Genomic DNA, 14,824 nt, shown 5'->3' with positions numbered 1-14,824 from the left:
TTGTAAAGGAAGCAGATGCCGCTGCTAGTAAGAGTTACAGTGTAACTTTGGGGACGCCTCTCGCTATATCGTCATCTTTTAAAACACACACACACACACACACACACACACACACACACACAGGCATTGTTCTTGCCAAGGGGATTAATCCTCCATTTTTTTTTTTTTTTTTTTTTTTATTTTTGGGACAGAGAGAGACAGAGCATGAACGGGGGAGGGGCAGAGAGAGAGGGAGACACAGAATCGGAAACAGGCTCCAGGCTCTGAGCCATCAGCCCAGAGCCCGACGCGGGGCTCGAACTCACGGACTGCGAGATCGTGACCTGGCTGAAGTCGGACGCTTAACCGACTGCGCCACCCAGGCGCCCCAATACTCCATTTTTAACACCTGAGATAACCACGCTCACGAAGTTGGTGAAAATCCTCAGCCAATTTTAATTTGGGGACATTGAAAATTATAGTGGCAGGCAGAAGAAATAGTGGTTGGTTGTGATAGCCATAAAGAAAGAAAACAAAATTGAGTCCAGCCCTTTTCTGATGCCACTTCCAATCTCTGGTCTTAGCTCCCCATGCAGAGATTTCTCTTTTATGACACATTCAGCCGATGAAAACAGATACCACCGTTTTCTAATTCCATCGATCCCATGGCGTGACTTCACAGTTATTTACATTGTGATCCTGTTAACTTACAAAGGCAATTTGATGAATGTTTTCAAATGATTCTCTCTTTTCATGTCCATTTCCCATTTGCTATTTAGATCATTTCTTGGTGAGCATGCTTTTTTGACATTTACTACATGTTAGCTGTAGTCCATGTTTAAACCATTGGCCTACAGCCAGTGGGCTTACCAGTTTATATTAGTCTGTTAAGAAAAATTAAATGAAATGTGAAAATGAACGGAAAATTACCTCAAAGAAAAATGGGGGCTAACTGTGAAAAAGCCCATAATGGCTGGTACTCACCCATTCCCTTGCAGTGTTCACAGTTGGGCCATTTTGTGCTATTGCCAGACTCTGAAAGGAAATCCAAAGAAAGAATTAAAAAGAATTATTTCATGTAGCAGCCGTTTATTGAGTACCTATTTTGGATCAAAGATGAGGAGGCTGGTTCACTCTGCAAGTAACTCACAGCCTAATATAATGATTCTCAAACTTTAAATAAAATCTGGGGCTGCTCTGATGGAAAACTTTTCAGAAAGGCAGTAGGGCCACTTGAAGGTACATATCTGTGCAGAGTATCCACTGCTGGGAATTGTTCCTAAGGAAATTTATAATAATCAGGAAAATTATAAGGTAGCATCTTTCAGAGTAGGGTCTTCATTTTTAAATAGAATAATAAATGATTTTCCAGATGTTCCAGCAGATAGGTATTAGATACCTACTCCACTTCACCTTGATAAAGAATTTACCTCTGATCACTAACATTGTGTGTGTTAGTTGTTTCTTCATACTTAATTACTGTCTTCATGCTTTTTGGACTCAGTTCACTGTTTAGTTTTCCTCTTTGTTTTTAATTGCCAATAATTGTGGATGATATAGGAATTACACTGAGGCATTCTGTCTTTGGACCCTTCTGTCATTGCCATGGGGTTTATTTCTTAAGTGGCTCTTTTATTTTTAAGTAATCTCTCCACCCAACGTGGGACTCGAACTCACAACCGTGAGATCAAGAGTCTCACACTCCATCAGCTGAGTCAGCCAGGCACCCCCTTAAATGGCTTTTAAAAATCTGTGATAAATTGATCCAAAGTTAACACCAAATATGATTTTAGTATAGATGCTGGTGTATTCTGTTCCCGACCCCCGTCTGTATAAACGGTTGCTTGTGGTGCCTGGGTAGTTCGGTCAGCGTTTGACTCTTGATTTCAGCTGAGGTCATGATTTCACAGTTTGTGAGTTCGAGCCCTGCATCAGGCTCCATGCTGACAGTGCGGAGCCTGCTTGGGATTCTCTCTCTCCTTCTCTCTCTGCCCCTCCCCTGCATGCTGTCTTTCTCCTCTAAATGAGAAAGAAGGAAAGAAGAGAAAGAGAGAAAGAGAGAAAGAGAGAAAGAGAGAAAGAGAGAAAGAAAGAAAGAAAGAAAGAAAGAAAGAAAGAAAAAGAGAGAAAGAGAAGGAAAGAGGAGGGGAAGGGAAAGGAAAGGAAGGGAGAGAGAGAGAGAGAGGAAGGAAGGAAGGAAGGAAGGAAGGAAGGAAGGAAGGAAGGAAGGAAGGAAGAAAAGGTTGCTTGATTCTTCTTGGCCGCTAGTATCTTTGGAAGAAAATTGAGGCATATGAACTATGTAATCAGGCATTTGGTGTTTATTGTGGTTGATTGATTCATCATGGTGTATGAGAACAGATCAAGAGGTTAGCCAGTTCCCCACTGCTCCTTGGAGTTTGAAGTTGTGCATAGTACATTATCTAACATCTGCTTACAGAGGCTCAAAACTTTTATTTCCAAGGTACAGTATAGGATTTAGTTAGTGTAACATTTAGACTACCATCCAGCAGCTGTCCTGACCTTTCTCATTCAAATGTGAAGAATTTGAAATTCTGATGTTGCTTATTAGGAAGCGGTGGAATTTCTAAATTCAAATGTGATTTCGTTAACAAATTAATGCACCCATTCCGGTGAAGTAGTGTTTAACGGGGCCCTGCAGCTCCTACCTTTCACCTACAGGCCTGCTTCTTAGACTCTCTTTTCCCCTTAGAGTGGCAACCAGGGTAACAGAACTGAGCATCTGCAAACCAAAGACTTTTACACAATGGTACTTCATAGAACTATCCCTTTGGATCTTCCGCTGCTTTTATCCTTCAAGACCGTAACACTTCAAAACTCCTTTTCTCAGAAAGCAGAGCTAATTGATACTTTGTTCTAATTGAAGGGTTTCTCCTCTTCAAAAATCTGAAGTTGTCGAGATGGTTAAGAAACAAGTCAAAGTCATAACGCTTGCAATTGGGGATGGAGCGAATGACGTCAGCATGATACAGACGGCCCATGTCGGGGTTGGGATCAGTGGCAACGAGGGCCTTCAGGCCGCGAACTCCTCGGATTACTCCATAGCTCAGGTAAAGCAGCGTTGCTGCAAAATGCGCCGTTTGTCCCCGTCAGCTGGACAGTAGGAGGAAAAAAACACTAATTCTTTTCCACTTTTATTTTAGTTCAAGTATTTGAAGAATTTGTTGATGGTTCACGGTGCCTGGAACTATAACAGAGTCTCCAAGTGCATCCTGTACTGCTTCTACAAGAACATAGTCCTCTATATTATTGAGGTAATAGCAGGTTAAGTGTGCAGTCCTTGTCACATGCATATGTGTTTAAAGAAGTTTTCTCATTGTTTTCGTGAATCCTTCATCTGCCCACTTTTTATAACTTACAAACATGTTGGCCACAGAGAATAATCAGTGTTTAAATTCATGGCTAACATTGTTACATTGCTTTGGTAAGATAATGTTGAATTAGAATTGTTAATGAAGGAAAACTGTTTTCAGTTTTTAAAAGACTACCAACTACATAGCATTTGTTTTATACAGCTCAAAACCACACTAGAGAAAGCAGGACGCTGTTGAAGGATACACACATGGAAAACTACCTTAAAAGAAAGTAAGGGAATGACAGACCTAAAATTGAGGGTAGCAGTTCTACTAAGGGGTAGAATCAGAAGGATACACACATAATTTTGCTATATATATATATCCTTTGCTACCCAGACCTGTTTTGTCTTCTGAGCTGGTAGGTATTCACAGTTCAGATAGTGAAGAAATTGTCTAAAAATTTTTAGAACGTTCAGTTCCTGTGTCTCGATAGCAACAAATCGCTATATCCCTTTTCTGGTATCAAATATAACATTATTATTAAAATTAAAACTTAACCCCAGGTCAGGAATATCACTTCTAAAAGAATGCATTCTGTTTTATAAACATTTTTGCAGCACCTACTAGGTGCCAGGCACGTTCAGCAACTACAAAGTAAATCGAGCTTCTGTCCTCCAGAAGCTTGACAGTAGAATACAATGTAAGCCATATTTGTAATTTTAAATTTTTTAGGAAGCACAGTAGCAACAAGTAAAAGTTAAAGCCCAAGTTCATTTTCTTTTTTTTTAATATAATTTATTGTCAAATTGGCTAACGTGTTCTCTGTATTTAAGAGTCTCTTATGGTTTGCCTCTCTCCCCAGGTTAATTTTAAAATGATATTTTAGGGGCGCCTGGGTGGCTCAGTCGGTTAAGCTTCCAGCTTCGGCTCAGGTCATGATCTCAAGGTCTGTGGGTTTAAGCCCCGCCTCGGGCTCTATGCTGACAGCTCAGAGCCTGGAGCCTGCTTCAGATTCTGTGTCTCCCTCTCTCTCAGCCCCTCCCCTGCTCATGCTCACGCTCTCTCTCTCTCTCTCTCTCTCAAAAATATATAAACATTAAAAAAAATTTTAATAAAATCATATTTTATTTAACTTAGTATATTCAAAATTACCATTTCAGCATGTCACCGCTTTAAAAACTCAATGCAGTATTTTACATTCTTCATTCCAAGTGTTTAAAATCTGGTGCGTATTTTACATCACAGCACATCCTCATTTGGACTGATCACATTTCAAGTGTTCAACAGCCACGTGTGGCCTGTGGCTAAGTGGACAAATTGAACTACGTGGCTAACCAGGACATAATAGATAAGTTATTTACCTTTTTTTTTCCAACATCTAGATATCATTAGAAGCTGTGTTTGTAATATTTAAGTTCTAGGTGATATCAGTTTCTTGCTCCCCCTGCTCTACAGAGTGTGACGATAAGATCCCCGTAGCTTTTGTTAGGAAAACCCTCCATCTTCCACTCCTGTCAGAGGGCCTCCCACACCCTCATAAATCTGCCCAGGGCTCTCTCACACGTTTGTTTATGCCACCTTGCCCTCTAATCTGCTGTTTCTACACTTCTGTCAGGAGAGACACAAGCTAACCATTCGCTGTATGGAAATAATAGCTCATACTTTACGCCAGAGAAGTCACACTATAAACAAACAAAACATCAGTGGATTTCACATTTACCCTATTGTCACATTGGTTGGGAACTGCTGTATGTTTGGTTCAGCTGCTCTTTATGCCTCTGTCAGAATGCTTATCTCCTTATTAAAATGTTGATAGAACATAGTTCTTAAGATTCAGGCTAGGAAAATTGAAACTTAGTTTAAAGTGTGCAGGCACTTTCATTTACTGGTCACTAAAATTCTACAATTAGGTTACAACCCATTAGGTAAAATAAGCAAATGCTTGGAGACCTAAACAGCATAATCTACGAGTTTATTGTTCATCACTGCTGAGTTGGGTCTGGAATAGTCTGTGTTTTAAAGAAAAATGCACTTCTAAAATAGCTTATGAGATCCAAATATAGATATGTTCTCTGTTGTATGTGTAGATTTGTGATTCTTTTCTAAAATAATAATTTTTGATTCCCAATCCCCTCTATACTTCTAGTTTTTCTTAATTTTCTTCTCATCCCAAAACATTGATATTCAAAAGAATATCAGATTACATAGGTGGTAACAAATACTTTTGAAGACACCAGGAGTTTAAAAACACTAGCAGCAATAAATCTACTATAAAACTTTAGTTTTGTGCAATGAAGTGAGTAGTCAGCTCATTGCTTTTTCTTAAAATCTACATTGACAATCAACAACGAAGTGGGCAAAAGTTACGTACTAATGGGGGAAATAAAATATATTCAACTGAGACACGAACACTGCAAGCTCTGTTTCCGCTCCAGAGTTACGCGATTTGTGGTTGATTAGCCCTAAATTTCACTTGGCTTTGAATTTAAAGCCTCTTCATGAGATATTTAGCACTGATCAAATACTTTACACATTGAAAAGGAAGTAAGTCCTAAACTCTACTGGAAATCTCATTTTTAAGGTATTTTTTCTTTTAGCACTTTATGGAAATACATTTTGAATATAATTCAACTGTCTTGGAAAGGAATTGACCTTTTAAATCAATTCCCAGATACCCAACTTTTGCCAGCTAAAACAAGTTCTGCAGATGTTAATGGCTCATGTCACTACTGTGAATGAATAGACAGAAAACACATCACTGGGTGTCTCTAGCGAGGATAACTGCCAGTCTCGAATCTCTCCTTTCAGTTTTTTGTGCTGATCAGGCGTGGGAGCAGAGGACTCATTGACTATTTGTAAGCTGCTGTTTAATATGCAGAAATGCTCCATGAGGAAAATGTCTGTGAAGCTTTAACTGCCACGCCTCTGTTGGGACGTGGAACTTAGAAAATAATACCAGGTCTGAAGTTTCTTTGCTAATAAAGGAACACCATGGGTTTTATAGATTATCTGCAAAACCTGCTTTTCCCATTGCTGTATTGCCAGGAATGTCACTATCTAGTGACTCCATTGCCATAAATTACGGCCAGACAAATAAATACAGATTCGGCAGGTGGCAATATAAAACACTCACTTGTGGTGGCCACCCAGCGGCAGCCCTAGGTGTTCATTGAAATTGCTCTTTCTAAAGGGATTTTTTTTTTTCTCTGAAATATCTGACTCCTTCCTAACAAAATAGGACCTTTTCTTTCAAATGATTGGTCGCATCCAGGTTTTCTGGTAAGATCCCAAAACAATGTAGTGTTTCTAATTTCCAGAAGCTTTGATTAAAGTCAATGAGGTGATACTTTCCCAGCACGAGTTGTGCTGGGACGTGGATTTCTTGTGAATTTAAATAATCTCCAAACCTCCCCAGAAAGACTGGTATTTTCTTTCTGCATCCATGGTTTTGGTTGAGTCAAAGAAGGGGCTTTTATGTGTTTGTAGTCATTTAGGTGTTGTTTTATTTAGTATGGGATAGGTTTCTAATATATCTTTTCACTACAAATCACACTAGCTTAAAATCCTTTCAGTAGACTTCTTTATTAAAGGCCTTTGTAAAGTGTATGTACACTCGAATGGCAAAATATTTGTATGAAAGTGCAGCATACCATAGTAAAGGATTCTGTTCATATTCTAGTCATGTCTCCTTTCTTAAAAAAGAAACTGGAATAAGAATTTTTTTCAAATGCAGGAAGGTAATTTCTAAAAACATGTTCGCATTCCTTTCAATAGGAGAAATGAAAAGGTAAAAATGTGTCTATAGCTTTCCACTTAAAACTTGCTGCTTTTCTTTCATAACGCGGTGAGGCCTCTTTAAATGAACTTCGAATGCAGACTTGCTCGTTTATGTGCAAACTATTTTGAATGTTAAGCTTTCTGTAAATATTTATTGATTTGAGGGAGGTTCTTAAATTTCAGGCTCATAGTGGCATTTGAATCAGCACAGAATATTATATACAAAGACGGTAGGAGACCATTCACATTTACAGATGTTTACTCACACGCAAACGTAACATAATTTTCGTATTGTACACAGCATCGATGACTGCAGATACATGTATTACTAGACCCTTTTGATCCAGGTCATGTCCACTGGATAAATTTGGTGTGCATCTTTTTTTCCGACCAACAAAGACTGGACCACATCTTCATAGTCTAGTGAGGCCATAATTTGAAACTTGGTGTTTAATAATTCCATATATTGCTATCATACTCTAAGGCATCAGAAGGAGCTTCTTAGAGTGTATTACTACAATAAATCACAGACCCCGTCAGGGAGAACATTACCGCCACCCAGAGTATCACAAATACGTATTTACATAATCCATATCTGAAAAAGGCCAAATGTGAAAACGCAAGAGAGCATTAAAGTTCATCTTGTCATCTTGTGTCTACTTACACTTTAAAAAAAAAGAGAAAAAAGAGTGTAAAGTCAGCAGCACCACCCTAAGGAATAAATGTACCTTCATTTAAAGATACTAAGTTCTTTTAAAGCACGCACACATGAATGACCTGACTACTAGTCTAGGGCAGATGTTCAATTTTTTTCTGTAAATAGATGTAGCAAAGTAAGCAAGAATTTCAGATGTGACTCCGGTCCCTGTGCTGTTGCTATTGTTGTTGTTAATGTGTGTTACAGCCCTAACACAACTTGGACTTATTTTTCATGTGCTACTTCTCCTTTGTTTTCTTTTCCATCTCATGAAGCAGACATTCGTTTTTATATATGCTCAATCAATCCTTTCCTCCATAAAAAGGAAGAAGATCAATGTGGGTACAGAAGCTGTTCATAGGGAGGCCAGCCTGGGTACATATTGATAAATGGTGAATTTGTAGCAATTCATGCTTCCATAATGAGGTTAAATGAAACGTGAAGTGTGGCAAAGTCCCCGCAAGTCTGATTCAAAAATTCACTTGACTGGCATGTCAGGACTGCTTTCCTGGAACAGGTTTTGTTGTTGTTGTTGTTGTTGTGCTTTGGTTTTGGGTGTGTGGTTATGTAATCTCATTGCCGGCTAGGCTTCTCTTTCTTCCAGATCAACTTGAGATTTAGTTACATTTTCAGTCTGCTTTCTTAAAAGTAATATATGTATGGTTGACTTACTAATATTCACTTCATTTTCTGTTTGTCTTAAACATGTTAAAGTTTTTTGTTATATTGCCTTTTAATTTTGTATCCAAAGTTAAGTCTTCCATTTTTAAGAGAATTGCAAAATGTATAAGAACATGATGCTTTATACTTGAAGATTTATTTATAGTCAAAGCATAAATTCACGTTACCAGATATTTTTAATATATAAATTCAGATTTCACATTCTGATGGCTATAATTATCAAGAAATGCTAAAAGGTTTATCAACTTTTATCCTGTTAGGTCTACTTCTGAGAATTCATCCTTAAAAAAAACAAAGGGACACAAGGAAATTTTTGGAAGTGATGGATATGTAGGTTGCCTCCATTACAGTGGCAGTTTCACGAGTATATACATATGTCCAAACTTAACAAATTGTATACATTAACTGTGTGCATTTTTTTTGTATATTAGTTATACCTTCATAAAGCTTTTATTTCTAGAAAAAAAATACGTCCTTAGAAAATATAGATGTGTGGGATTTCTGTACAAGAATTTTAGTTCAGAATTATATATAATACCAAAACTGAAAGCAAACAAAATATCCCAAAATAGTTAGAGTCACGCTATAGAAGACGTCCATCTGTTAATGTCATTTTAAAGGATATGTAACAACTTGAGAAAATGTGTATTTTGTACTGTTAAGAGGGAAAGGAACAGGATATGACACTATCTAACACTTTTCCAGTAAGGTAAACTTGTGAATGTATATAGATAACCTATATGAATACAGCCAACGCAGAAGAAAATCGCTATGGTATTGTCATCGGAAATCATTTCATTTGCTAAATAAACAAATGTTCTTTTATAATATAAACAATAATATTTAATTACGAAAAGATAAATCTTTCAAAAAGGAATTAAACCTCTAAAAATTTAGTGGCTTAAAATATATTCCCTAAAGTACCTTTTAGAAAATAAAGTTATATTTAATTTTTTTAATGTATGATTGCCTGTTAATAGGATTCTTTTTTGACCCAACGCCTAAAGCCAATTCTGACTTAAATAACAAATATCTTCTGAAAGCATCTCTTCAAATTAAAAAATAAATGCCATTTTTAAGGAAGTTGGGAAAATAATATGTTAATAACGGCCATTATACAGTGGTTGAGTTTTCAGGTTCTAAGCAATGCATTTATATTTTCTGTGTTCTGATTTAAGGGATTTGGGGTTGTTTTCTTCCTAGATCTGGTTTGCCTTTGTTAATGGCTTCTCTGGACAGATCCTGTTTGAGAGATGGTGTATAGGTCTTTACAATGTGGTAAGTTGAGGACATTTGATTATTTTTGTTTCATTAAATACTTTGAGATAAAGGTTCACCCTGCGTTAGATTGCTTGGAGTAATAACCACTTTCTGCCCTTTAGATGTTTACAGCAATGCCTCCCTTAACGCTCGGAATATTTGAGAGATCATGCAGAAAAGAGAATATGTTAAAGTATCCTGAATTATACAAAACGTCTCAGAACGCACTGGACTTCAACACCAAGGTAGGACAGGATGTCCTGGCGCATGTTTGCGGCGGGCAGTGGGACTTGCTCTCCTGTTTTAATTACATGGGGCATCTGGTCTTCCAAAGCTAAGGAAACAACTCCAGGGTTCCGACCACGGCAAGTCATATTTGCCTCAGGTTCTGATATGGACTGAGAAGGGTTTTTATATGTTTGTTTTCTTATAAAATTAACTTGTAACCACAGTTCACTGGGGTTTGCCAGGCAGCAGTAAATTGGGTCTGAAAGACAGACAAGAGTGTCCTTTTGGCCCTCTGGCTTTCTGTCTTTGCAGCGTTGTAGGGAAAGGCTCACTCCTCCCAGGGGTCAGTCATCCAGGACCGATAAGGTCTGTCTTTACATGTGTAAAGTGGTGGCGGGGTGGATGATGTATCATTCTTTATCAATTCTCTGTTTTGTGAAATAACTTCAACCTCATAAGAATATTAGATTGCATTGGGCATTATAATCTCTGGCCAATAACTCAGTCATAATACTCAGTATTTCCAACCCATGAAATTTTAAATACAAGATAAAATATCTAACGTTTACCTAAAATCACATTCTGAGTTTGTACCCTACATAACACACCATGGACTATTTGTCATCCTTTGGGGTCATGGTGTTTATTCATCCCAACAACAAAAATATCTCATTTATTTTTGCATAGTTTACTTTCCCTCAGGTTTATATTTTAAAGTCTTTCCACCAGTATTTGTTAATAATTCAGGTTTCTGTTCAGTGTAAGTGAAAGAAAAATGTTTAATTTTGTAACCGTCAAGGTAGGTGCTATTTTGAAAATATGATAAAAGCCACGAATATAATACACCTTCACAGAACTTTTCCCATCTAGTACAGTACCTGGTTATTGGCATATTACTAATAATCAGATGTGACCTAAATTCAGTTCTTTGAATTTAGGACAGTTACCGTAGGATATTTTTAATATTTATTAATTTCTCAGTATACCAGGAGAATAAAGTAAAAGGCATTTCACTTCCACTAAGCTCACACTGGAAACGCTAACTTGATAGCCAGGGTGTCATTCATCTTCTGAGACAAGGTCTTCATGAATGTGCTGTGCATGCATATCCAGGTGTGCAGATACGACTTGTTGGCATTGTTTTTTATAACTGAACTTGGTCAATTAACAACAACAACAAAAGCTGAAGTGTCCTGGGCCACTGGTTCTGAAAAGTATTTCTAATAGTCTCTGAAAATGATTAGTGCTTATAATGTGCAATATGCATGCTTTAATTTTTGAATGTCTTATTTTTGGATTTTTAAATTTTTTTTTAAGTTTATTTATTTTTGAGAGAGAGAGACAGAGTACAAGTGGGGGAGGGGCAGAGAGAGAGGGGATCGGGGGAGACACAGAATCCAAAACAGGCTCCAGGCTCCAGGCTCTGAGCTGTCAACACAGAGCCCAAGGCAGGGCTCAAACTCACTAAATACAAGATCATGACCTGAGCCAAAGTCAGACGCTTAACCAACTGAGCCACCCAGGCGCCCCGATTTTTGGACTTTTAAAAATTTATTTATGATGTCCAGTTCGTATTAAATGGCACCACTTTGCTATAAATTCTTTTCGTTACCTGTGGTGGGTATTTTCAAATGACGGTAAGACACAGAGCAGATACAATGGACTGTGAACTGTTGCTTTCCTGGAAAAGTGATCTGAGAGCTGGGAAAGTTCCAGGGCTACTGGCATGCTAACAGTAATTCTCACTAACCTGGACAGTTGTATCAAGCTCAGTCACAGGTGTCCAGTCTACCGTAGCTCAGGATCCACGATACTCTCTCAAGAGTTAACTTTCCAGCCACAGACTTGGCCATGGTACTCTTGCTTATAAACATAAATTGATCCTGCCATGAATATCCAAAGCCATTCCTGGAAAGTCACATCTTTTCGTGCCCTCTGCACATGGCAACTTTAGACAGTCTTGTGGCCAAGGAAAAGGTAGTTTATAGTTTCAGTGTGGAAGCATCCTTCCTTGTATCCTTTGTTGTTCTTTTGTTGTTTACAAAGTATTTCATTGTCTGCAGAGCCCATGCATTTCAAAAGTCATCAGATCAAGACAAACAGATTATACAACTTCTCTATCCTTTGAATATTTATATACAAGTTGCCAACCATTTTTAATAGTATTTATAGATTGTCTCATGATTTCAGTGAAAATTCTTTGATTAAATCCCATCTAAGTGTTTTAAAATTCAGGGACAAATGGCTACAAAATGCATAGTTGTATACACAGCAGTTGCTGTGGGTCTCCAGTGTAGAAGCATTGTTGCCCTGAATGATGATGATTACGTTTGTTATGGTAAAAAGGGTCGGAGGTTCTGAGGTCGTGACAGGGGTTAAAGGATTAGCATGTGACAATAAGTATCGGTCAGGAAAATGGAAAAGTAGAACTAATTTTTCTTGCACCCACCTGTGCTTTCTGTCAAATAAAAACTTGTGGTAATGACATAGTGAGGAGAAGAGACAAAGGTTAATGAGTAACACAAGTTCAAATGTGTAATGTATTGGAGCGTAAATTGGATCATACAATCCGCTGTGGCTGGGTGAGCTAACAAAGGAGATTGAGATCACAGTGGAAAATTTTGGGAGGCAGGCAACTTAATTTCTGTTGTTTGAACAGCTTAAAACTATTAATACATGCCAGTTTTATTTAGCATAAGTTTTGCTTGCAAGAAGCACTTTTAAATGACAAAACTGCCGCACTTCAAAGGACCATAAGAATTGTAAATGGTTTTTCTATAACTTAATCTTGCACATCCCTGCCACGGAGAAAGTACCAGCCATACATGCTCCCTTGTTCTTAAAGTACAATCGATATAGAGAAGTACTAACTAAAACGACGTTACACTTGTAGGAACTTTGACGTTGACGGGTGTTAAAAGTTGTGGAAGCCTTTTATAAATTCAGTAACAGTGGCAGTGCGGTAAAGAATTACACAAATGGTGTACCTGTTATTTCTAGCATGTAGTGTGTGTAGAGAGAGAGGTGGGGGGAGAGAAAGGATGCATTACATCCTTACCATTGAAGCATTTACACTTGTACTGCACATGGGAAAGAGAAAGTAGGGATTTCACCAAATTACAGTCTTTTCAAAAGTCTGTTCTTCTGGAATTATGAAAACAGTCGCACCTAAAGAATTTCAGGATCTACGTGTCTTTTAAATATTACTTTCCTTTGCAGGAAGAAATTTAAACTTTTAATACTTGGCTTTCAGAAAGCAGAAAAAATTTCAGTGAAGCTGAAAAAACATTTTGAGAAACATAAAAATAAATAAATGACCCATGAAGGTCTAAGAGGCAGAAAGTGTCTGTCAGTTCTATTAATTCACAGTGGTGGCCCGACAGAAACACGTTTTGTGAATCTAGCTCACAGATAAAAAGAAAGGTCAGAGTTCACAGAGCTAGTTTATCGCAAATGGTTCTCATGGATTTTTGTTTTCCCTCAGGTTTTCTGGGTTCATTGTTTAAATGGCCTCTTCCACTCAGTTATTCTGTTTTGGTTTCCACTAAAAGCCCTTCAGTATGGTAAGTAGAAAGGATATGAATGCTAAGAGATGACTTTTTACGTTTTTAGAAAAATAACTCAATGTCAATATATGTTAAAAATTATAGCAGTGTTTCATTTTATGCTGTTTTCCTTAACTTAAAATACATGCATCCAAAAACTGTACACACTTTAAAGATTTTTATTATTCCTTTGGGAGCAAAGTGATTTAATATATGCAAAGCCTTTCTTCTCCACTTCTCATGTTTTCCAAACTTGCAGAGAGTTAAATTTTAGGGCTCTTTTTTTCCTCCATTGATGTAGAGCTTGAAGACAGTAGTCCTAATATTTTATGTAGTCCATTTATTATACCTGCGAGGCTTGTACCAAGCCCTTTATACTGAACCTGATAAGACACGCTCGTGTTTTCAAGTCGACGTGAGCCGACATCTTGAATGAGATTTTTAATATGTTTTTATGGTCATCTTGGAGTGTAAGCTTTTCCTCTGCTTGTTTTGAGGGAGTGACTTTATTCCGTCAGTCCTGAGAGAGAGGATGATGGTGAATCGCCTCTGCACATAAAAATGATAAAGTAGCCACTTTAGAAAGCGATCCCTGTGACTCTCGAGCTGGTACTGCCGTGTCCCCCGGAGCAGACCTTGCTGGAGATCCCGAGGAAGGCAGCTGGCCGCTGGGGGCCTCTGCCCCCAAACTACAGGCATTGAAAACACAACACCTACCCCACCCGAGGTCTGTCCGTCCTTTAGAAGTGCAGGCCTTCCCCCGCCGGCTGTGAGTTAATGACTGGCAATAGAAGAGCCAGCATCCGGTCCCTTCTTGCCCTCCTACGCCCTGTTCTTCACAGGCAAGGCGGTCCTGGTAAAAGGGACATGGACCACGTGCCTCGCTCCTCACAAACCCACAGACTTCTGTCGAGTTTAGAACAAGATGCACAGCCCTCACCGGGGTTAACTCCTCCACCTGTGTCTTCCCTGCTTTCCTGGCCGCGGGGCCCCAGCCTGCCACTTGGATGCACTGCTGACTTCGTCCTCCAGATATTCCAGCAGGTTCTCTCCCTCCGTGCCTCAGGCCTGGGCTGCCAGAGAGCCGCCAACACTGCCTTCTCTGCTTCTGCTCCTCCTCAATATCCTCTGTCCTCTTCGTGAGGTCTTTGACTACCAGGGTGTGACATATTTGCTCACTTTTTATTGTCTTTCTCCTTAGTTAGAATCAGAGTTCCAGGAGCGCCTGGGTGCCTCAGTCAGTCAAGTGTCCCACTTTGGCTCGGGTCATGATCTCATGGTTTGTGGGTTCGAGCCCCGCATCGGGCTCTGTGCTGACCGCTTGCTCAGAGCCTGGAGCC

General features: G+C 38.7%; 1 protein-coding gene across 4 annotated transcripts in view; it reads left to right on the top strand.

The window, feature by feature from the left end:
• The window catches only part of ATP8A1 (ATPase phospholipid transporting 8A1), a 233,808-nt gene that overhangs the window by 175,379 nt on the left and 43,605 nt on the right, over window positions 1-14,824 (top strand). For all 4 annotated transcript variants that reach the window (XM_047092415.1, XM_047092413.1, XM_047092412.1 and 1 more), the window contains 5 exons: window positions 2,867-3,050; window positions 3,144-3,254; window positions 9,655-9,729; window positions 9,834-9,956; window positions 13,424-13,502. In XM_047092415.1, the coding sequence (XP_046948371.1) occupies window positions 2,867-3,050; window positions 3,144-3,254; window positions 9,655-9,729; window positions 9,834-9,956; window positions 13,424-13,502 (572 nt within the window). The remainder of the gene's footprint in view (window positions 1-2,866; window positions 3,051-3,143; window positions 3,255-9,654; window positions 9,730-9,833; window positions 9,957-13,423; window positions 13,503-14,824) is intronic.

This window comes from Lynx rufus, unplaced genomic scaffold (genome assembly GCF_022079265.1).
Source record: "Lynx rufus isolate CCGP_SWC_20201006 ecotype Redwood Valley unplaced genomic scaffold, mLynRuf1.p SCAF_3, whole genome shotgun sequence".
NCBI lineage: Eukaryota > Metazoa > Chordata > Mammalia > Carnivora > Felidae > Lynx > Lynx rufus.
Note: the sequence above shows the minus strand (reverse complement) of the source record. Positions and strands in the feature narration are given on the sequence as shown.